Below are 25428 nucleotides of genomic sequence, written 5' to 3'. Positions count from 1 at the left end.
GGGGTCAGCTGGGCTTGGCCCCCTGCTCCAAGCATTACCTCCAGGGTCACAGCACCTGACTGGGGTGGGGGGGGGGGAGGAGAAGGACGGGGGGAGTGTGGAAGGAGAGGCATGTGATCTGGCACATGGGATTGCAGTACCGCTCAAATTTGGCCCAGTCGCTCTCCTGTCATCATGAAGAGCAGCTCCGTGATCTTTTGATCCATTCTGGCAACCCAATTTTGGGTCATGACAAACACTGCACTGCAGCAAACCCTTGTTTGTTTAGTTTAAAATGGTTAAGAAATGCCTTGAGAGCATTGCTCTATGAAATTACATGTTAACTATACAGTACTAACAAGTTCCAGTTGCTTTATTATATCTTGCATCATTTACATGCGTGGAAAACTGTTACAAAAGGCACACAAGAACTTTGATTTAAAATAGCTTCTAGTGCACTGATGTGGTGGGGGGGTGCTAGCATTGCGTCATCTTTTAAGCCATGGTTTCATGGGAAAGAAGTTGCTTCTGGCACCTCCTTTGCTTAGCATTGTTTGTCCAGTAGCTGACAGGGTTCCGGAAGTCCTTCTCCCAGGCCCAATCTGTTTTGCTTTTTGAACTGTACCCAGCACAAGGCTGATTCTAAGAAGGTATATATGAAAGCTGATGGCTGGATGGTCTTCATCCATAGGTCAGGTGGAAGAGCGAGGAGGGCTTTAGAGGAGATAATGCCCAGAGGAACTAAATAGCTCTGCACAAGGTTTAGAACAGTGGAAGCAGGAGGTAATTTTCTCCATCTCATTTCAAGCAGAAACTAAGTTCAAGTAATGTTCTTCCAATTATTACCACAAGCAACAGAGTAGCAGCTACCGTGTTTGATTGCTAAAGGTCCTTTTCCCACCATTGTTTACCAAACTGTTTGCATTATTTATTTTCAAAGAGTCCAACAGGCTTTTGATTCGTTCACTTGCCGGTCCCTTCCTTCTCTTCTTGTCCTTGACACAGTTACTTGCTACAGATGGTAGCAGTAGGGCTGCCAGTCCCCAAGGCTGGATATTACTCAATGAAGAATGACCTTTATCTTCCTGCTGTAAAATCCAGGCACACTCTCTAGCCAAAGCTACAAATCTATCCAGCTGGCTTTGATTAACATTCTTGCTGATATTGAGGGCCTGTTCAAAGGGGTTCTGGATGTAGAGAGGAGAAGGCTCAGGCTTATTTTGCTCCTTTCCCTGCAGATATTTTAAAGATAGGAAAGACATATTTCACATGGGTATTATACACACAGCAAACAGAACAGTTCAGCTAAGTTATTACAGCAATATTAAATATTATCACCTGACTGCAAAGGTCCTTTGACCTAATAAGGAATTTCTTTCATAAAAAGGAAAGTAGATGTTCATCAACTTAATTAGCCTGTCAATCTGACCATGTCATTTCCCACTCTTTGCGTCGTTTCAATGGCTACTTCTTGTTCACCATAGCACGTTTAAATGTCTCATCTCCTTCAAGGCAGTGCACATCTCAGACTTTTTCTTTGATGCAATTCTCCCATTCTCTCTTCTACACCAGCAAGATAAGTTTCAGCCTTCCACTATTGTCTCCATCCTGCCCTTTATGCATGGAATGAATACCTTCTCCCATGTTGTCCTTCATGCACAGAATGATTTCTATAGCTCCATTTGTTAAGCCAACATGGCTACAAAAATCCCTCCAAAATGCTCCATTCTTTCACAATGCCCACTAAAGAGTTAATGATTTTTTAAAAGCAGTAAGTTATTTCCTCCCCTGGATTTCCCCCAGTGCCTCCTGTCTTTTGCACGTCACTCTCTCAGATTTGAAGCTTTTTACAGTGTGATCTGCCTTCTTGTGTTTTCTACAGTGCTGAGTGCCATTTCACTATTCTAAAGTACTCTTTTGAGCTGTTTAGGCAACACCAACTGCTGCGCCCCGTGGTGTAAAGCTCATGGGCTCTCTCACAAACTAAGGAAGGAACCAATTCCATGCCAGAGTCTGTTTCAGGTCCTTGCCTTAGGGCACAACTTATTGGTTAACAGAAAACTCATGAGTAACACCAAAAGCAAGCAATTCTCCTGCCAACCATGCCCTGCAGTCCTTGGCGGCTTCGCCCTTGGCTCTCTCAGAACTGAAAGGAGAACACACCCTTCCTTTAAATCTCTTACTGGTTCAGGGACAGGAAGGTAGCCCTTAACCCTTACCTGTCTATTTTACCCTATTACCCAGAGGCAATAGGGAACACAAACAACAAATTCTCTCTTATTTGAAAGGAAGAGGCCAGGAAGTCCTTATACAGGTAACAGAAAGCAACAACACAGAAGAGCTGAAGGCCCGCTCCACACAGCAACTTTTAAACGTGACCTACGTAAGCAGTTTGGTCACCTTATTTATTTACATTTCTGCAAATTCTAAAAAAGGGTTATCTTAATTAGTCACAAGTTAACAATGTTCAGGTTGTGTCTGCAAATTAACTTTTCTGCCATGTCAACCAACTGATAAGTCCCCACGAACCTAGCAGTGTCTTCTGTGAATATCTGGGTAGGTATCTCCTAGTGTCTGAGCAGGAAATTGAGTGCCCAAAGGGTATACTCACATAGCAGCACATGGGACAACATACTCTGGCATCTCCTATCTCACAAAGGGCTAGTAAAATACGGACTGGTTAAGCCAGTTACAAAACATCGTTAGGGAGTCCTGTAAACATTGCAAACAACTGTGCTGAATGAATTACATGAAGAAATGCACATGCCAGAATAGCTCTCTAAGCAGACACAAAACATGTAACTGTCAGAGTTACTAACCAGATTTTATCCATTATGAGTAGGCACACCAACCGTGGTGAACAGCTATGCCAGTAAATAGTTTCAAACTCAGAAGCTGAAGTATGGATGGGGTCTAAACTCTGGGTTCCCAATCCAGAACACAGTTATTTAAAACTGCAAAGTGTTTAGGGATACACTGTTTGTGTGAAGACCAAAAAAAGGTTGGATTGTGTTGTACAGTCCAGGTTTAAAAAAAAACAACTCTCTTACCACTAAAGTGGGACAAAGAAGGCAGCTACTATTGAACAATGACACCTCTCATGTAATAGAGCATTCAGGTGAGAAGCTTTATTGACTTATAGTGAGTGCTTTATAATACAACAAATAATTAGTGCTGCAGCACAATCAGGAAGTAGGTGATCAATGGTTTTGCTTTGTTCTACAGAATTTAACTTTCTTTGTGAATCTGACTGCCAGTTTTAAAATTAGTTTTATGGATAAAATCAGTTTACAGCTATTCTATGTGTAATTTCTGCAACTGCAAAATGTGCTACACAATTACAAAACACAAAATGTTTCCTGAATGATACTATTTCCTTATGATAAGAAAATTAATCTTTTATGATTATGAAGAAATATACATTAGATAGTCATGCATTAGTTAGCAGGATAAATGGATAAGGGCAGCAGAATTTGGCCCTTTATGCAGTATTTAATATTTGTACCTCTTTCATATAAATGAGAAAGGTGACAGTAAAAGAGTAATGGGAAGAGATTAAAATGCATTTACCTTTCGAATATTTATAGAGTTCTTATTGAAAGCAAAATTCCCAAAATATTCAAAGAAGTCACTCAGCAGCACATCTGAAAGGGAAAAGGGAAAATAAGGAAAGGGATATAGTTCTCCCAGAAATGGAAAAAAAACCACTGAATGAAGATTCACCTACCCAATGTTTCTGTATTTTCTGTAGGCTTAATTTTGTTCACATTGCTAGCAAAGGTACAGTCATGACCTTCGACTATATGCTTATCTTCTGCATCTGAAATGACAAGTTGGGAACAATGTGTTTAAATGTGATACACAGTAAAAAGAAGTCCCCCATATTTATTAAGCATAACTCAGACATCCTCTTCAAAAAGAGAGCAGTACCTTAAATCAGTGCAACTGGGTACAGAAGATAAACTACTTTTTACAATTAATTAAAGATTTAAATGCTTTAAATTTTTGGATGGGGGAGGGAGAGTGCTTAGGACTAAACAGGAGATTTTTCAAAAGCAAAACTGGGTAAGTGCATGACTCCTATTTGTTCCTTTGAAAATCAGCCACTAAGGACATGGCTACACTTGCAGATGTAGAGCGCTTTGAGTTAAACCAGCCTTCGGAGAGCACGGGAGGAAAAGCGCTGCAGTCTGTCCACACTGACAGCTTCAAGCGCACTGGTGTGGCCACATTTGCAGCACTTGCAGCGGCACTGGGCATTGTGGGCAGCTATCCCAGCATGCAAGTGACTGCAACATGCTTTTCAAATGGGGGAGGAGGGGTGGAGTCTGACAGGGAGTGTGTTGTGTGTATGTGGGGGGAGAGAGAGTGGGTTTTTGGAGGGCTGAGAGCATGTCAGCATGCTGTCTTGTAAATTCAGACAGCAGCACACACACCCCCCCACCACCCGCCATCTCTCTCTCTCACACACACACACACAGCATTCCACACTTATGGCTTGTTTTGCCTCGGAGCAGATAAGCAGCCGGCTGTCAGAAACAGAGCTTTCAAAGGGCATATCCGCATTCCTGCAGCGATTCAAAAACAATGACAAGAGTGGTCACTTGACTTAAGGGGATTATGAGACGTTTCCGGAGGCTGATCAGAGCGCAGCAATGCAACACCTCGTTCGCACTGGCGCTGCGGCGCTCCAGCAGGGGGCGCAGCAAACGTTATTCCACTCGCCGAGGTGGAGTACCAGCAGCACTGTAGCTGTGGAGTCAGAGCACTCTACTTGCCTTGCCAGCGTGGACGAGTAGTGAGCTAGTGCGCCCAGGGCTCCTTTATTGCGCTGTAATGGCAAGTGTAGCCAAGCCCAAAGACATTTTACACAAGGAGGCCTTATGGCCTGTACCATCACAGATCAGTGGGCTTACAGACACAAGTAAGGGTTGCATGATCAGTATCCTTCCTCTCAGATACTTATCACAGTGCATTGGGATTTTTCTTGAAACATTTCAAGACACCTATTCCACTGTGACTGTCGTAATTCCACATTTGAAATTTCAAAGGGAATTAAAAAATAAAGCTTTTCGGTAACTGATTTTGAAAGCTTTAAAAGTTTTTACTTCAAAACCACTAAAATTCAGCATGCACCTTAGCCTTTATTCTCCATTTCAAAGCCTGGGAGGAAGCATGTCTAAAGGTTAGAACAGATGACTGGTGAGTCAGGATTCTTGAATTCTATTCTGTACTTTTTCGCTGGCATACCTTCTTTGATCTTGGGCAAAACCTAATCCATTTACCCATTTATAAAATGAGTAACAGCTACCTCACAGGTACATTGAGAATTATTTACAAGTCACTGAGCCCTCTTCGATAAAAGTCAGTCAGAAATATATCTTTTGCTTTTAATTTCTTTAAAAGTTTGATATTGATGTCAAAGTTGATGAGTATTAAAACATATATGATACCAAATGACAGTGAAAAGATTATATTATATGGTAGTTTATGGTTAATTTATTGAGGAACAGAAGATCAGCAAATCAGAAGAAACAACCACCTGGACTTTTAAGAAAAGGCTGATTTTTAATTGTCAGATGCACAGAACAAGCCCACTCTCTAAGCCAGTTAAAATAAAGCTTTTCTGTAAGTACTGCAGCTCTCCTACTGGAATTAAATGAATAATTTAGTCTCAAATTAATGTTGTCAATGGAATTTAATATTGTGACTTGAAAAATTTAAAAAAGCAAAATAAATCTAAGTGTCTGATTCTCCAAAATATTCATCTTGCAACAATGAATCACTAACAATGTTCAACGACTTGGACGGTCTCTCAAATATTTGGCATTTGCAACATGCAAGATTATTTTGGACCATCAAAAGTGACCGAGATTCACACAAAACTCAATGAAACCAGAGTGGAGAGAAAACACATGAGAGCTAGTTCAGTCCTACTCCAAAATGGAAATGTTCTTACCTGCTAGATCTTTAAGTTGGTCTAGAGTTGGAATGATAGGTGGCGTTCTCTTTTGAAGGAAAAACAAGGCCATCATTGTTAGAGAGAAGTTTGTAATCCAGGGACCGGGAATGGTACTTGTGATGCCATGTGCACGGGCCCAGCACCGTACACTGAACACAAGAGCTCTTACACGTGAGTCAAGGCTACCATATATATAAAGGAGTTCTGAACTTCTCATGGCAACTCTGTGAGACACAAGTCGAAGGAACAAATTGTAAACATTAAAGAGAACCGCCAACTGTCAAATGTAACCATAACACATGCTGCTCTAAGACGTAACAATTATAAAGAAAGAGGATCTTTTGTTCAAATTGTTGCATATGACATAAAAGTAGGAGAGAACATCTGAAAATGTCTAGGATGAAGTTCCGGGTGGCCCTATAATTAGAGGCTTAAGTACAGAGGAAGAGAAATACTATCAGTACACTTTAGCAGTGGAATTTGCATTGTGTAAAATGTCCATAAAAAAATAAATGCAACGTTATAATGGAGAAATAAAGCATTCCAGAGTTAGAAAATGCAGAATTAATTTAAACTCTTATACTTTTGAGTATCTTAATACACGATAAATTGTCTAATACAAAACCAAATATAATCTGGAATTTCTTAGATAACTTTGGCTACAAAGGGTTACAATACAATGCATTCAAAAATCAAGTAAAATCTAAAGGCCTTAACCTCAATGAGATCTACTAAGTCTCAGTGAGATCTACAAAAGAAGCCACATTTAAAGAAAGTCAATTCAGCAGTTTTCAAATGATGAAGGTTTAAAGTGAAACATGCCCATGTTTGTGACAGTCCAGTGTAAAGTTTTTTTTAAAAGCCAAGTATTAATACCACAAGAGGCAGGTATGAATACATGAGTTACTGGCTCCCAGCATTGCACGTACTCCTCTAGGTTATGTGGCATCACCTCAAAAGGACAAACAAACTTCCTAAAGTATAAGTCAGATTTTGGGAGTAGAAAAGTTACTTTTCTTTTAAAATTTAGACTGTGCTGAAGTGCTTTACACCATCCCCAATGTTCTATGCTGTTTTAGAACAAGCAAAAGTGAAGACAATTCCTCCTCCATCTGTATATGCACCAAAAAAGAAAAGAAAAAAAAAAGCTTTCTACATGCAAAACTACTGAACCACATTTTGCAGTCTTAGTTTGTACCACAGCCTCATTGCGTATATCAACGCTACACACTAAACCCAAGCTCTGACTCAGATTTGAGCACAAGCCCACCTACCATCCACACCCAAATCACTTAGGACCTGAGTTCTAGTACCCTGCTAGTGGGTGGGTCAGTGTGTCCCACCATGGCTAAGGTCTAAACCCTGTCATTCTGCATGGTGGTTGCAGCTTAAGCTGCAGACCCAAGACAGAAGGTCTGTGTAGCACAGAATGGATGTGTTACAATAACTGGACCTGGCTCCCAGCTGTACTAACCCCAAATTTACAATGCACTGTGGACACTCAAGTGCCAGCTTGGAAACAAAGTCCACTAGCCCAGGTCCCACAGACCTAGGTTTAAAATGCAGTGTGGACATAGTCTTAGCATGTCAAAATTTTAATAAAGGCACACACAGTACTCACAGTTAACTTTAAAAAAATTTCACTGATCCGAGTACAAGTTCAAAGGAATTTTTCTCTAAAGTTTATGTGCAGTTAAAAAAAGAAAGGAGGATTATGATCATGCTATAAAAAACAGATCAGTCTACACATACATGTCAGTTACCCCATTCTCCCTTTTTCACATGGCTGTCCACAAGTAGAATTTGTTAAGAATTGGAGGAGCAGGGAAGGGTACATGTTTAAATCCGACTTAATTCTTTCGTTGCATTATCATTTTTAAGTGGCATACAAACTACAGAAGTAGGCAATTTAAGACCCTCTTTTCAGTGGCTTATAAGTCAAACTAACAGGGAGAAATTTTCCATGTCAGGCATATGTCTTAGGATACATTTTTTTGGAAAGTTTCAGCGAAAATGGTTCAGCCATTTCCCAGAACAGGACTAGGGAAAAACACCATGTTTTGCCTATGTTAAAATTCAGATTCCACTAAGCAGCTCTAATGCCTCTGTGCTTTGGAGTGGGGACCTGAAATTTGGCAAGGGGTTTGCATTGTGTCAAGGATGGGCCTTTTTCTGTTCCCATGAAATATCACCCAAATGTGGCCAAAGTTATAAACTTCTGAAAAATCTGTTTGTGTACATTTAGTAAAGAATTGCAAAAATTGGGCAGCTAAATTCTCCAAATATTCCATTGTCACTGGACATATTCCTGTGTTTTTATGGGTTTGGGCTTGTACCTTTATATGCATAAAAGAGAACAGCAGCTCACAAGTCACAAGAAATGTAACTAAAATAAACAAGAGTCCAATGGACAACAGGGAAATGGTAAAGAAACATTTCAGTTGGAAGCTTCCAAGAAGTTATTAGCTACAGAATTACAAATAATAATTTTTAATGATACTATCATTTACAATTAAACAAACCTAAGTCTTGCAGTTATCAAGAGAAGACAACCTCATCTGGTTCTACAACAGTACTGCCCATACAGTATAGTTAAATTTTGGCCCATAGTCAGCGATTAAATGTAGTTCCTTGCTTTGCTATTCTCCTCCTCCTCTCTCGTATAATCACTTTTATCACTAATGTACGAGATACCACAAGTAAATACTCCAGGTGATACAACAGTCTCAGGAAAAAAGGCAGAAAAATAAAGAGGAGGAATACCAAAATTAATTACAGGCATAACTCAGGAGCTTGTTCCAGTGTCTTCTACAGCACACCAGATCTTTCCCAACCCATGATCAATAAAAACAAAACATGTACATGCCTCACTGGCATTCATGTGGCTATTTGGTACATGTAATCAAAAAATGAAAGCAAACCTAGGAAGAGAAGTGGCAGGCCAAAGGGCTATTTTTAAGAAATCTACTCCCCCTATTGGGCATCATCATGAAAGGCATCAAGTACAGAAGCATCAAGTCTTAATTCCTTTCTCTTAAAAAAGAATTGCCTGTTTGCTACTTAGGTGGCAATATGCTAGGCTAATATAAAATAATTCCGTGTTTGTCTGTGTTCAGGCCAAGAAAAAGACAACTTCAAATAACCTGAATCTGATCACTGAAAGGCAATTGAAGAAATATAAATTAACATTGGTATTATACAATTGCCAAGTTCTAAAAGCAACAGAGAATCAAAAAAGTTAATGAAAACTCCATATATTCTTGATTTCATATCCATTTTATTATATTGTTTTGTATCCGTGTATTATTGTATTGACAAGTTTTCATGTCTCTAGTTTTAGAAAGTATTTATAATCTGTATTTTTACTGCTAAATTAAAGACCAGTCCTCAAAATTAGTCTTCAAAAGTTGGGTTTTTTTTTAAGAGTTGTCAAATTTATTTGCTAGTTTAGACTCATGTAGAAAAGGAAAAAAGTTATCAAATGTATCATTTGTTTAATATATAGACACACATACAGAAGCCTATCAAAGTAACTTACATTATAGCTTTCCAACATACATATTATTCTTCTATTTACATTTTTTAAAATGCTATTGACATATCATTACCTATTGTTAGTTGTCAGGTCACACTGGAACCCCGTTGGTTGATGGGAAAATCTCACCAATGGACAGCGAGCATTGAGTATCTTTTGCACACCCACACAGCCAGGGCCAAAGTTGTCAATGCAATCACCAATCACAGAGAGGATTCTCTGTGATGCTATTCTCTGAGAAGGTACTCTCTTCATCTGGTATTCCATATAAAAAGGACCTGTTTTCTAACACAAAAAAGATGAAGATAAATTACCAGTTCTGAAAATGACGTAAGATTCTGGGACACTTCTGAAAGACAACAGGAATCACTTGCAAAGAATGGTTCGTGATTAAAGATTTAAAAAACACACATTGCAAGTAGTTTTTAGGATACGATAAAAGAAAACATTTTAAAATATCACTTTATCTTTGCCTCTCTTACATTCTTTCCAGATTAACAACTGGGAAATTAGAAATTCAATTGCTTAGATAAATATATGAATGCTGTAATCTCAGTACTGTATATAATAAGTAGTACAGTAGTTTCCAAGATTTTTTTTCAGTTACGTAAAAACAGAGGTCAAGATGAAGCACACTGTTTTAGAGACCTAATTTAATAAAAAACTAGAAACAAGAAGTACAACCAAGCCACAGAACATGTTATTTCCTCTCTTTTGACCAAGGTGTTTGTTAGCTTGTACCAACCACATTTGTGAGGTTCTTTGTTAAAGAACATTTCCTTTTAGCTTTTGGAAAATCCCAGAGTTTCAGCACATTGGTTTATTACCTCATAATGCATCCCAGATTCTTGAAGACTATTAAATTCACTATCTCAGAAAAGAAAGCTAATGTTCTATGTATTTTAGAGAGTCAGAACAATTCTCTATAGCAGTATTCTAACCATGCTAATGTGCATTTTCCTATAATGTGTCCTTATACCTGCTAATTCATGTCTAGTTTAGGCTGCAGTAATAAATTTTTATTCGCACTTTTGAAATAACTGTTCTAGCAAATTTTAAAAAAATTCTCATGTCTTCACTGCATGCTAACCTTTTGCTCAGCCTGTTTCCCCCCTTAATATGATATGCCTTCACACATCCACGTTTGCCACAAGGCCACCACAACACACCAAGCTATAGGGCACACCATAAGGCAGCTTTTAATGAGTGTTGCTATTACGAGGTTTAATGAAGTGAATACGTACAGCTGAGGCACCCACAACAAATCAAGATATCATGGTCCTCCAATACCTTTCCATAAATACACTGGGCACCCCTCCTATGCATTACTTTGCCATCTACCAGTGCTCTCACCCATGACTGGAAGTGGTCCACCCTCATATCCCTTTGCTCAGCATCCATGGTCCCACCCTATCTGCAGTTTCTCCATACTTGCCCACCTCTGTTTGAAACAACAGAATAGCAGCCCCTAAGCCTGTGTATTAGCCACCTGAACATATGAACACACCAGAATCTTGGTGCAGCTTTGGACTAAAGTGAGCAAAATCCACATTTAACACCAGAGGGAAAACATCACATTGATCATGAGATTGACCAGATGGGACAACAGGACACGGAGAAGATAAATGGGATACAAGATGAGCTACTGGAAGGCCAGAAATAAAAAGAAGAAATTTGGCGAGAGCCCCAAAAACCTGTCCATTTTATGGTGTGCTGAGAACCCTCAAAAGCAGAAAAGCCCATTTCAGCACAGACTCATCTTCAGAGCCAGTGTGGAAAGGAGTCTGGAACCTGCATGTCTGTGAAGATACAACCCAGCCTCTCCTGAATAGCCAGCAAGGAGATGGAGCAGAGGAATTGGAAGAGGAAGGTGGCCTTAGCCTGGGAGACTACCTTTGCCCCGATTTACAGGAGCTGTTCCCTTATACAGCCCAGAAAGTCACAACGTGGTGGAGGCTTCCCAGGCAGAGGAAGCAATGAAGGACTCAGAATCTCAGCCCAGTAAGATGGAGGCTGTCACCTTTGTTATTATGCAGAATATTACAAAATAAATACATTATCTTATAATCCTAACTTGGATTTCAGTTAAGGGTGGATGCAGCACCATTATGCTTGAATATCTTCCACCTCATCCCTTTCTTCCAATCATGCTAGTCAAAATGGGGTATAGGCAAAGAAAAAGAATGCAAATTGGAACTTCACACAGTGGCAGAATGCGGCAGCTTTTTTTTATTTTTTAAATGAAAGTGTCTAATACTAAAGTTTAAAGGTTTGTGGACATATCCTGGCCAAAATATAAACTGCCATAAAATTGTACTCAAAGGCACTCATCACTATCCCAACCCACCTGCATGTTCAGACCCCATGCCACCAGTGCAGCCAGTTTATTATGGATATGATTTTGGTCCAATCCTGGAGAGTAACTCAGCTCAGGACAATTGCACCTGTATTCCGCTTCCACGCATCAGCAAAGTCACCCAGTTTTAGGGTTGCTCCCAGCCATCACCTCTCTTGGGAGGAGACCAGCATCTTTCTGCTTCCTGACTGGCATTTTTTTAGGCTGCACAATTCCCTGCCTACACTGTGCTATTCCCAGGAAACCACACAGCCTAGAAAGGCCAGCATCTGCGCTTCACTTTCTCCTTAGAGGCTATAAACAGTGTAATTACCAGACATCTCCTTCTAAGCAAGCATGTTTATTCTTAAGATGACAACATTACATGGAACACATATTAAAAACAATAAAGAGAACCTACAAGCTAAGAAGCTTATCAGAGGTCACCCCAACTCCAATCTCAGGCTCTGGCAGATGTCAGCTCTTCCAGCTTCCCCTATGGATTGAGGCCCCCTTTTAAATAGAAGGTTCTGTCTGTTTGCTGAATCACCAAGAAGGCCGTGAGTCAGTTTAAACTCAGGCTACTTTAGCCAAAAGTCCTTTCTTTGTCTGTTGGTCTCTGGAGAATTCAGTTAGAACTAGTATATACGAGTCTCTCTGAAGGTGTTACAACCTGACTGAATTTGCCTAATCACCCCACACTGTCCATAATTCTTAAAGGAGCTGTGGTCACCCTCCCCCATGGAATTACATACAATAGCCGGCCCACAACTATACATAAATTGAATATAGTAAAATCCCCCAAAGATATTGCACAAAACTGCCATATCTGTCACAGAAATAAAACAGAATCTGTCACTCAGTAAAAGTTTCAGGTGATCTCTGATATCCCTTGGTAAGCCTCCCTCTGCCACTGTCATAACTCGAAATCACTATCCAGTCATTTATCAGTCCTTCTGTCGCAAGACACAGATTTCTTTAGCATAAAAGCAGGGCCTCATCCCCGATACCTGGAATAACTGTTCTGTCTTCCATTCTGGTATCTGAAGCAGCACATCTTGTAAGGATGAAGAGGGTGCAATATACTCACCACTGCTGCCATGTCTTCCAGTAACAGGCTCCCCACCCATTCTCCCTTCTCCCCAAAATTGTTTTGGATAGTTGGAAGGTAAAATTAACTTGCCATTTATTCTCCTGGGATAATTCCAGGCAGAAATTTGATGGCAGAATGAAAGTGCAAAGGGCACAGTATTCTTTTGAGATAAAAATTGTTATTTTACATGTGGCTACATAGACCGAAGATAAAATTGCATGAATTCTAGGGCATGCAATATTTTCCCTCTGTATTTCAAGAACAAGTGCACCAGCATTAGACTCATTAAGGAAGGGCCTGGCAACCAAGAGACCACTCTATCAGTGATGTGATGGAGTTGGCGGGATGACTTGATTATGGAGGTGCACAAGCTCACTTTTTTAACATCCATGAATTTCAATAAAGGTGAAGAGAAAGGAATTTATTTCTCTAGTGCATGCACCAACACTACATATGAATATAAGGCAAAAGCCCAAATGCACCATGCAACCCCACTGTTCAGCCCCATTGTACTCACCATGTAACTTGACTATGCAAGTACAAATGCCATCCTTCACTCTATTATAGATTCATAGATATTTAGGTCAGAAGGGACCATTATGATCATCTAGTCTGACCTCCTGCACAACGCAGGCCACAGAATTTCACCCACCACTCCTGCAAAAAACCCTCACACCTATATCTGTGCTACTGAAGTCCTCAAATAGTAGTTTACAGACTTCAAGGAGCAGAGAATCCTCCAGCAAGTGACCCGTGCCCCATACTACAGAGGAAGGCGGTTGTTTCTATTGCGGTTTTCTAATCAGATTTTACCAAAATATATTATAAATCCTTTTTTCTGATCTTTATAAGAAAAATGAAATCTAAACAGAAAGTGGTGCTTGTGTGTACACATACATACAACCTCCCACCCCCATGGTAAACTTAGGGCTTGTCTACATGGTATAGCAATGCGCACTAGAGGAGCATGAATTCTAAAGTGCACCAATGTGTTCAACACTCACTGGCTTGTGTAGACCCTGCTGGTGTCACCTAAAAGTTCCCTAGTGTGCACTGACACCATCCCTTACAGTCTTTGCTGTAGCAGACTCTGTGGTAGTAAAAGGTTCATTTTTTGGTGGTCTGAAAGTATGCCTTGAATCAGGATTGTTGGCAAGCCAGTAAAGTACTCTCATTTAAGTTCACTTATATTGTGAAGGACACAATACGCCCCAATCACATATACTGTGTTAAAAACTCTACAGTCCAAACAAGTCAGTAAGCAGTGCCATCTTATCTTTAGCTGGCCAAAGGCACATTCCACTACCAATCTGCATTTGCTAGCATGTATTTAAACTGCCTCATTCTCTTGATGCACATCAGAGCCAGCAGACTGAAACCAGGGGAGCAGAAGACACCTTAAGTTGCCTAAAGTCAAAAGTCACAGCTGGCATGGACACTGCACTGATTTTGGGCAGGGGGGAAGATAACATGTCAGCTTACCCAAGCTGAAACAGGCCAGATCTCTAGAACACCCTGGCATCATGAACCCAGCCAGTGTATCTGATGTAGGTATCCATGGATATGCCCTAGAGGTACACAAGAGCCTTCATAATAATGTAGTATCATTTCCTATTAATATACTTGCTTGCTTGAGATGGTGGATGGGTATATATGTCCCAATCACACCTGTGCGGTTCAGGAAGCCCATCTGTTTAAGCCCTGCAATTACTTCAGGAATATTTCCAATTTTGGCAAGCCTGGAGGACAGCACATCATTAATTACCTTGCAAACTTCAATGACTACTGAATTACCTGTAAATTTTCCAAACCCAAATGGATTGCCAACAGATCTGTATCAGTCTGAGGTTGTCAGTTTTCACAAGGCAAAGAGCAACACAATTCAGGACCATTACCAGCTCTCATGCTCTCTGCGAGGGCAAGGTCCCCATGGAGCTGTGTGAATGTGTCTTCATGTGAAAGTTCTGGGCTCACTGCTGGTCATTTCATGTTTCCATCAAAAAAAGGTCTCACCAGTGAATGCTTGTATTCCTGGCCCAGAAGCAGTGGTCTGAGGAGGGGTTTTCTGTCATTACAAACAGTACCCGCTCAGTTCAGGCCTCCGTGTCCAGAGGGTCCTGTGGAATTGCTGTTGCTATGCTATTTCTAACAGCAATTTGCTGCCTCTGTCTTCTCTAGCCTCAAAATAATCTTTGAAACCCCTGCCAATGTCTTCTGGTAGCAGATGGTGCAGGCACATGAAAAAGAAACACTGCCTCCATAAAAAGCAGTACTTTTAGACCCTGGTAATTAGGGATAGGAGGATCCATACCTTTGGCCAGCACATAGCAACACAACACCACACCAACTAGGTTACTGCCAGGAAATGAATTTCGTGGGCCTAGACCATTCCATCCAGCAATCCAAACAGTGAACTAACAAGTTGCACAACACCACCCTGAGAATCTGAGCACAGTGTGACAGTGAGTTGTGGCATCATGAATCTCAATTTACAAGCTCAGATAGCTGTACTGTTTGTCATAGCCAGTGCGGCAAAAGAGTGTGACAGCAATGTGCTATCATCAACAATGTGGTTGCACAGCAGCAGGGCAGGCTACCATGGGTTGACAAGCACATGATTACTTACCCCATGGTTACATGCAGTGAAGAAAAAGTTTCATTCTATTTCCTTCTTTTGACACAGCATCATTACATATGGACACTATTTGTTTATATCTTCAAGTCCACTTGTTGCTACTAATCTGACAATATTCTAACTGGATGAGCTCAATGAGAAAACCCAAAATGGCTTTTGTAGCCTCACTGAGAATGTCTGTCAACACCGCCAACTAAAACAACAGCATTGCCAAAGGAAGTGGCTTTAGTATCTTGATTGAGCAGAGCTCCATTAAATGGCATCAGCAAACAATAGAGTGGGGTTAGGGAAAACAAGCAAGATAACCTGTAGCTTTAATTTTACAATACAGGGTGGACAAAAATGAATTACTATTTTTTTAAAATCTGATTTCTATTTAAAAATGGAACTCTTATTTAAATTAAGTACATTTTGATAATGTATGTAATCTACAAAAATCATTTAAATTAGAAAAAATATTAGGCAGGACATGTTTGTGGCCAAAGTTTTAAAGAAAGTCAAACCACTGAACTGGTGGAAGTCAACGGCTAAGCACATGTAAACCAGCTTTTGACAGCCTTCTTGCAGGTACAGAAAGCTATTTTCCTAACTTCAGTTTACTGCACTAGTTCAGTTCAATGACTAGATCATTAAAACTTAAGAAACTGACTGGTAGCTGAATTAGGAAAGCTTATTTTCCTCTTCCAATCTATGAAGAGAAACGAATTGTCGGACAAGATCTACAGTTCTGAAATCCTGAAGGACATGGCAAACAGAAACAGTCAGTTCAATTCCCTAACTACATATACTTTTTTGTTTAATAAATCTGTTAGGTTTCTATCAACATATTTTTTGCATTTAACTTACTTTTTTTCCTCATGTATCCAGCACATTTAATATGTTTTTATCAGTTAAATAAAACTAATTTGAAAACACTGTTTTTATGCAGTTAATTCCAATTTCCAAATAGAGCTTGACACAAATCACAAGTAAAACATTAAATCTAGTAAAGAAGAAATGCATACTTCACAATTTTCTAACATAATACAAAATGTAAAAATTAAGAATGAATAAATGTACGCTAAGCTTAAACTGTTTAAATAAATGTGCGTAGACACAGTCTATCCTCCCGGTTAGCAAGAAGTAGTATCAATTTTAATGTAAAGGCTACGTTTAGTTGCAAAAATCAACATTTTAATGGTTACCAACTAATGAAGAATCAACTTTTCTTTAAGAAAATAACTAAGTACAAACGCAAAACCAGATTTAAATTATTTAAATCAAGATTTCCTGCTTGCTGATTTAAATCAATCCACCCTATTACACTAAAGTGCTAGATGCCAGCTGGACAGATTTACTAAAGAAAATCCAGAGCAAGACATCTCAGACCTGCTCACACCCCGGGTAATGGCCGAGAAAGATTTCAATAGAAGGAGGTTCACCTATGGAACACTGTTCTTGAGTTTAGTTCAACTGACTAACAAAATATTTAGAGGTTCTATGAATGCAAATTGCCAACATTCCAGTACATTCACTGCATTTATTTTTATTGGCAGATGTCTTCTCAATTTGTTCTGATTAATGAAGTTAGTTGGTGCAGTAAATTATACAAACTCAGTACCAGAAAAACTTGCCCAACTGCCATGGGTAAGTGCCAATAATTGGGCAAAATAAAAATTACTCATTCATATACTTCCATGAGGCAGTGAAATACAGTAGCATACATCGGAGGTGGGTCACAAAGACTAAAGAGCTGAAGTGAGGGGTCATTAGACAGACTGTGGCCAGATCGACACTAGAAAGTTAGGTTGATCCAGCTATGTCACTCAGGGATGTGAAAAATATGCATTCCTAAGTGACATAGTTAAGCTGACCTAACCCCCGGGGTAGACAGCTCTAGGTTGACAGAAGAATTCTTCCGTCAACCCAGCTACCACCTCTTAGGGAAGCAGATCAACTACAGCAACAGGAGAACCCCCTTCACTGTAGTGAGTGTCTGTACTGAAGCAGTACAGTGGCCTTGCTGTAGCAATTTAAGTGTAAACACAGTCCTAGTCTTACAAAATATGGTGTCCTAGAAACTTAGGACATGCATGGAAAATTCAACAATTTTATATTAAGTTTTTAATCTTCCATGATCCAAATTCTCAGAAAAAAATTCTGTGTGTCTTATTTTGATGAGCCAACTTGGAAACAAATTGGTTACTTCACTCAGCAAATTCAGTTTGGGGGTTTAAAGTATAGACGTCTATTCTAAGCCCTAAGGGTTTTGTCCTGGTGCTTGTCACTGTGGCATCCGAATGCCTCAGCATTAACTATGGAGTGCAGTTGCTCTATAGTAGAGTGAACACTACAGTTTACTTCTTGCCATGATGAGAAAAACCTCAGTTTATTTTTACTCTGTTTCCACATCACAATTGTTAATTCATTAAAGGTCTCTATCTCTGTACACCTCGCCCCAAAACACCAAATCCTCTTAACGGACTCTTGTGAGAGATTTTATCTGAAATCTTTAAAAAACCTCAGTATAGCGTATCCACTGTTTTACTTATATCACTATGTGGTTAAATCTGTCAAAGAATTCCTACAAGTTAGAGACATGCAGTTTACCCTTACCATTCTTGTAGGGCTCCTCTCAATTCCATCCAGGTCCAAAAACATGTCTAAATCACATCCTAATTTGCCAAAGGTATTCACTGAGGAGCCAAATGGCTTCACTGTGCACTCTGGAAAATATGCACATGCAATTTCCTGAATCAGAGAACAGGCTAGAAACCGGAGCTTAGTGTTCTCCTCTGTTAGCTGATACTCATCCATTAGTGTGTACAACTGATTACTTACCTAAAGAAAAAAAAACAAACATCAAAATATATGTTAGTTCCATTTTCTTATTTGTTTGCTTAGCATCCAGTCTTTCTGCCCTAATTTAATACTCCCCTCAGAGGCTATTTCTTCAACTCCTTAAAACGAACGTCAATGATATGTCACTCCTATAGAAGTAAACAAAATATTTACAAATTAAGGTGTCCTCTAGAGCTTTAGACACCAGTTCCTTCATTTCAGAAACCACTACAAATTTATAGATATTATTGAGGATTCTTCCTTATGGAGCAGCAAAGTAAAACCAAAAGGAAAAAGAAGATAATAGATCCAAATGAAAACATGAACAGTGTAGGCCATGATACCCAGCATTTTGACTCTTATCAGATACCAAAGTATTCACCATAAATGATGCAAATGCATCCTGAATGCCCCAATCCCCAGGCTATTCAACTCGCCACTGGGGGTTAATCTAGCTCTAGCCTGTGTGGTTGCATTTTGGTAATGGCTTTTCCAAAAAAAAAAAAAAAAAAGCATTTTTGTTTTGAAGTAGTAATGGAATGTGCCCCTCACCTCTACAGATCCCTTCATCCTATCAAGCCATCCAGTCCATTACTGGTGCAATTTCCTACTGCAGGAAGAGTGCCCCCATTTCTGTTCAGTCATCTGCAGTGGGTGCCATTAACTCAGCTCTGAAAGGTATCCCAAATATCTTTGCACTGATAGCAGTAGTGCATCAAAGAAGGTGCTGTGACAGCCTGTGCAGAGTTCTGGAGTACATAGGAAATTCACAGGTAAATAAGAGGAGAGTGAAGAAAGGTAGAGGGATACATTCCTCAGCTGGAGAACAACACTGGTAGGATTCCATAATTCTCTCAGACATTAACACTGTAAGCAATGTCTTACTTAGCTTATGCCTAAGGCTTTTCTGTCTGGGACTCTCCGAGCATACTCTTTGCTCACTACCCTTGAAGAATCTAATCACCATATATGAACCAAAGTGGGCAGTCTTTGGGCAAAATTACAGTCCCAGTTACAGCACTGTAAATCCAAAGTAACTCAGCACAAGTCAATGGAGTTAGTCTGGATTTACACTCTTACAGCAGTATAAATCCTGAGCAACTCCACTGGCCTGCCTGCATTCCTGGGATGGGATACTACAGAATGCTTAATCAGGAATTCTGCTGCTACTAGACAGGGAACATTTCCCCTCTCAACAATTTTTCTCTGTGGAGACCAAAGTCCACCAGTCGCTTCTGGCTTGATCAGTACATATATGTATTTCAGTCTAAAAAAAAAAAAAAAAGTGGATATAAGAGGTATATTTTACTTATAGCCTGGGAACCTGGTCCCATATTGTAATATTCCAAGAGCCCTCACTCCTATTACCTTCAAAAGAAGCTTTTAGTTAGAGTAATAAATAAAGAGCAAAAAAACCTTGCTCTGGACTGAAGACTCAAAAAAGGTAAATATTAATGTATTGTAAGACTTCTGAAACCAATATTTTCCCAAAAAAAATTGTAGGGAAATTGTACAAGTCCTCTTTGTTCCTGCCTTAGCCTGATATGTTACATTACTCAGACATTATACTTCAAGGTATCAGCCCTACTCTCACAGTAGTTTACTTAAACATGCACCTCCCTCTCCCTTCCAGCTCTTTTCACCGTTTTTTCCTTCTAATTTTTAAAGCTTAGAAATATCAGAAATATCAAGTCTTTTTTGTTTTTACTAATGGATTCAGATATGGGCTCAGAAATCTCAAACTTCAAGTGAAGGCATGGGAATAGTGGAAATAAATATCAGTTTCTTGAAGAGTCAACTGTTTAATACAAACAGGTGTTAAAAAAGATTTGCAAGACTGAACAGAAGTAGACCATCTCATTCAGAGATTGCTTTCATACACACTAATGGTCATAGCAACTAAAGTAACCACTTGATGTATTTATTTCAATTTATGAAATGCTCTTATCCAAGGCAATCCTCTAATAGCTCAGATAAAGATTTCTGACCAGTGGAATTAACCTGTAAAATCCCAAAAGAATCTTTAGATAATTACACATTTCCATGCGCAAAATTAAAAAAAAAAAGAAAGAAAAAAAGTAACCTTAAGAGAGCTATAGCCATAGACTTACACTGTCAGCACTACAAAGCTTCTGAACAAGATCATTGACTAAAATGGTGGATTGCTTATGACAGTGAACTGGTGCTTGATCAGCAGCTTGAATTGATGAGTTTTTCAGTGTTAAAGTAAAAAGTCTAGATTTAAATGGAACAGCACATTCCTCTTCAATCCCTGGGGTTCGGGTAATATCCTGTAGTGAAGCTATGCTGTCTTTTTCAGAAAATTCTACCACAGCGTAGGTACCCTAAAAGCATTAAAAAGTGAAGAGACATGGTAAAATAGCTGCTACAAGGCATAAACAATTACATTGATATTACTGTTTCAACAGTAATCACAGCTGTCTAGATTCAATATGATTTTTAGCCTATGCATTTCACACTAATTCACACCTCAACACCTTTATACTCTTTCACAAGCTGTAAAAAGAGAATTTAAGATGTATACCATTTGGCATAATGAACACATTTCTGCATTAGAAAGTAATCAAACTAATGAAAATATTTATTTCCACTACTGCTAGGTTTAGGAAGTTGAATGTAGTGCAAATGACTATGTTCTGCTGTTAGGCAAGCAGACTGAGTGGTATGAAAGTTACTGATAGAGCTTTAGCCCCGTCCAAAAACGTGTGCTATCTTCAACTCATTTTGGGTGTCACTATTCAACTAAAAGAAACAAATCTTGACTGAAAAATTTAGAAATAAAAATTCTTGATTTACTTAACATCTTGTAAAATTTAACAAATATGAAAAGAAACACACAAGTAATTTGTCAAAGAAAGGTTTCAGAGTGGTAGCTGTGTTAGTCTGTATCAGCAAAAACAACAAGGAGTCCTTGTGGCACCTTAGAGACTAACAAATTTATTTGGGCATAAGCTTTCGTGGGTTAGAACCCACTTCATCAGATGCATGGAGTGAAAATACAGGAGAAGGTATAAATACATGAAAGGATGGGGGTTGCTTTACCAAGTGTGAGGTCAGTCCAACGAGATAAATCAATTAACAGCAGGATACCAAGGGAGGAAAAATAACTTCTGAAGTGGTAAGAGAGTGGCCCATTATAGACAGTTGACAAGAAGCTGTGAGTAACAGTAGGGAGAAATTAGTATTGGGGAAATTAAATTTAGGTTTTGTAATGACCCAACCACTCCCAGTCTCTATTCAGGGCTAATCTGATGGTATTGGTTGGGTCAATTTCTCCCTACGGACCACACACTTGGTAAAGCAACCCCCATCCCTTCATGTATTTATACCTGCTCCTGTATTTTCACTCCATGCATCCAATGAAGTGGGTTCTAACCCACAAAAGCTTATGCCCAAATAAATTTGTTAGTCTTTAAGGTGCCACAAGGACTCCTCGTTATTTTTGTCAAAGAAAAAAGCCCAACTTTTGAGGGAGACATGAAAACTAATTTCTTGCTTTTGCCAAAATTCAACTCTTAACAAAAGATTTTAATATAAAATACTCCAAGTACGTACATAGCTTTCATAAAAGTAGTGACTGTTAATTTTTCCATGATGGGACAAATACTTGAGAAATTTTTTCTCACTGATCTTGGCTGGGCAGTTAATTAAAACAGTCCGTTGTGCTTGCTCTAGCCTTTCTGCTTGCACCTCAGGAAATGTCTTCTTCCAGCTACTGACTTTAGAATCTGTGGAAAGGGGTAGAAAAAAAATTGTAGGTTTTATACAGATTTTGGTAGCTTGATGTTAAGGAACCTACAGAACTCAATTTTAAAGAAAAAAGTTTATAATGGGCAATCCCCCAAAAGAGAGGTTCTCTGCCCACATCAATTTCTCTTCACCTCCCTACTGTTTTACTTGTTCACCTCTAGTTTTCCCTTCTCTTCCCATGTGTGCATTCCCAAGAGGTTTGCACTGGTGCTCTTTTTCAGCACACAGTATTTCCCCACTGGCATTGAAAGGTGCCACCGTGAAACTGGGAACAAAAAGGAACACCCCCCACTCCCCCCCAAAACCAACCAATCAACCAAAACCACAGGAATGCTATATGGAAGTGCAATTCTTCCATAATTTTACTAAAGTCAGATAAGGGGGAAAACCAAAAACAATGAATTCCCATCCCACAGAAAATGTATTTCTATAGTGAACCTGTTATGTTGACATTAACGACTAGCTCGCTATTTTCTATGTAAAATATCTACTTAAACTGAGACAGAGCATATTACAGTTGAAAGCAGTTGTGATACAAATGCACAACAATCAGATAGTGACACATTCTTCAGCCCAGACCAGTGGCTCTCGTCCTTCCTTGATCATAAAACTTTATACAGAATACCCAACAGAATAGGGTCTGGAAACTCATGCCAACTCCCCCTTAATATTGTGCACTACGTCTTAGTGTAGTCGTCATATTTCTCTTTTCCCCCTTCTTTGTTTTTCCCTTTTCTGTCTTTTTTTTGTTTTGCTTTCTGCTTTTTATTCTCTCCCCCTTCCCCCGCAATTTTCTCTCTCTCATTTCCCAACTTTTTGCTTATTTTCCCCAAGTACTTTATGCTTATTTTTCTCTCCCACCCTTTTATCTGTTGCAGGTTCTGTCACCCTACCGCAGTAGCTGACACTAGATCAGTGGTTCTCAACCTATTCACCATTGTGGGACGCATATGCAGCTTTCTGTGTGTTATGTGGGACTCATCCACACAATATATATATACACTATCTGTATGGCCCTGAGGATGACACATGGGCCGCATCTGTGTGCTGACTGGGCTGCCCACGGGCGGCAAGTTGAGAACCACTGCTCTAGGGAATGCTGCTCCTTGCATGCTGTCTGTGTCTGTTGTACAGAGCTGGCAGGCAACAGTGCTATTTAGTGTCACCTGAAGAGGAGCTGGTGGGAGAACACAGAAATAAAGAGGATGAGCTGCTGCCACTATCTGCAGCACTGAAGCTGGGTTTCTGAACAAATTATCAGGTTTACACAGTAGCAAAGTGGTACTGAACTTTAACAGTAATGATTAATACGTGTTGTACAAACACATGACAAATATGATCACTGTCCATTCTATGTGATGCTTGCTAAAGCTATTCCTAGCAGGGACTTTTATTTGTTTATTTTTAACATAAGAATCATCTCTTTTGAGAATCCCAGAGATTCTGTAAACTCAACTTTCAATAATTCCTGAACAATTTTCTAGGAATAACTGGCAGCACTCTATGAAGAATCATATTGACCCTTTTTCAGTCTTTTGTATTTAACTTTAAAAAAAACACCTTTACACAAGTTCAACTGATATGCTTAATGAGAAAAAAGGTCTATCTTGAAAAAAACTAGCCACTAGACACTGAAAATAATATATTTCAGTTTTTAAACTTTTGTTTCTTAACATGACTATTCAGGAGGAAAAGTCAAGATAGGATGCATTCAAATGGGTTGTTTCTGGTTTGCAGAGATTAAATTTAGATATTTTAACTTGCATGGTATGCAAGGCAAAAGCTATAAAAATATAAGCAGATACAGTTTAAGTCCCAATTAGACATAGCCTGAAATAGAACACTGGAATTACCAACAAGTACTGTAACGAATGTGACAATGCTCTTCAAAACTAGACGCTTAGTATCGCATCTTCCCTGGACACATAAGCCCTCCACCCGCCTTTTGACAAAAACAGGATGGTTATTCTCCCTTGATCTTAGTGATGCATATTCAGGAACTGGTATATGGCAGACAATGACAGCTCTGCCACATTCTAACATAGTGGTGTCTAGCATGCAGCCCACTGACTGGAAATAAGATGTAAAACTTTTAACAATGAGAATAATCAACCACTGGAACAATTTGCCAAATGTCATGGTGGATTCTGTATCACTGGGCATTTTTAATTAAGATTAATTTTTTTTTCAAATTATATCCTCTAGGAATTATTTGGAGAGAGTTATCTGGCTTGTGTTAAGCAGGGCAGCCTAAATGAGGACAGAGGTCCCCTCTGGCCTTGGAATCTATGAATTCTGCAACGTGGTCTCATTTCACACGGCAGCGCAGCCCCTACGGGGCTGGTACACACCTCAGCCTGAAGGAAGGCTACTGGTTCCTGTAGCATCGGCAGGCCACCTGCTCCTGACGGCAGCTCGGAGCGAGGCTGCATGCAACCCGCCCGGTTTGTACACAAGCTACCAACGCAGCCCCTCAAGCAGGCAGAGTCTAGCCCCTCCCAGCCCTAACCGGAGCCACGGGGGCTGGCAAGTGATTCCCACGGGGCCGGCTCCTGCGCGGAGGGCGAGCCGCGGCGGGGCGGGCACTACCGTTCCCCGGAAAAGCCTGGTCACAGCCCGCTGCGCTCCACCCGCGAGGCTCCCCCGACAGCCCCGCCCGGCTGCGGGGCTGCTATCAGCCTCCTGGCCCGCAGAAAAGTGGAGGCGCAGCCCCAGACAGACCCCGGCGCCCAGCAGCCTCCCACCCCATTGTCCGGCAGCACCCCAGCCCCGGGCCCGGGAGCTGCCCCCTTGCCCAGTGCAGCCACCCCCAGCCAGGCCCTGTCCCGCCACAGAAGCCGCCTCACCTGCCTCCTCCCGGCCAGGGGCCCTCTGCGCGGCGGCGCCGGTGGAGCTGAGCCGGACCGGGCTGAGGCGCGGCCTCCCCGGAGCGCGGCGCGTCTGGCCTGTCCCCGGCACGGGGAAGCGCAACCGGCACCACAGCAGCAGCAGCCGCCCCATGCGGGACGCCATTACCGGAACGTGAGGCACGGGTCAGGGTGAGCCGCCGTGCGCAGGCGCGAACTCGCGCGGCGTACGGAGCGGCACGAGAGTCAAACCTCGCACCTAGTTCTGCTTCCTGGCTACCGCCGCCCGGAGTCCAGCCCCCCCCGAAGCCACTAGGAGCCTCCACCCGGGCTCAGTGGGACCGGGATCCGATCCTCCAGCCGCCGCCCGTCACCCATTCGCCTCACCGGGCTCGGGCCTGATCCTGCGGGGTGAGGGCGCTGCGAGCCCCTGCTCCCGCGGGCGCTCAGCA

General features: G+C 40.6%; 1 protein-coding gene across 1 annotated transcript; it reads right to left on the bottom strand.

Moving 5' to 3' along the window:
* Positions 1–331: 331 nt before the first annotated feature.
* Positions 332–25152, bottom strand: MTPAP (mitochondrial poly(A) polymerase). The gene is made up of 9 exons (XM_077808267.1): positions 24977–25152; positions 21936–22108; positions 20471–20704; positions 18135–18359; positions 9550–9761; positions 5939–6165; positions 3707–3799; positions 3550–3623; positions 332–1211 (listed from the first exon to the last, which is right to left on the bottom strand). The coding sequence occupies exons 1-9, from the start codon at positions 25140–25142 to the stop codon at positions 846–848; spliced, it is 1770 nt and encodes a 589-aa protein (XP_077664393.1). The 5' UTR covers positions 25143–25152; the 3' UTR covers positions 332–845.
* Between the last annotated feature and the right edge of the window lie 276 nt (positions 25153–25428).

This window comes from Eretmochelys imbricata, chromosome 2 (assembly GCF_965152235.1).
Source record: "Eretmochelys imbricata isolate rEreImb1 chromosome 2, rEreImb1.hap1, whole genome shotgun sequence".
In the NCBI taxonomy this organism is placed as follows: Eukaryota; Metazoa; Chordata; order Testudines; family Cheloniidae; genus Eretmochelys; species Eretmochelys imbricata.
This window is presented reverse-complemented; position numbering and strand designations above follow the sequence as displayed.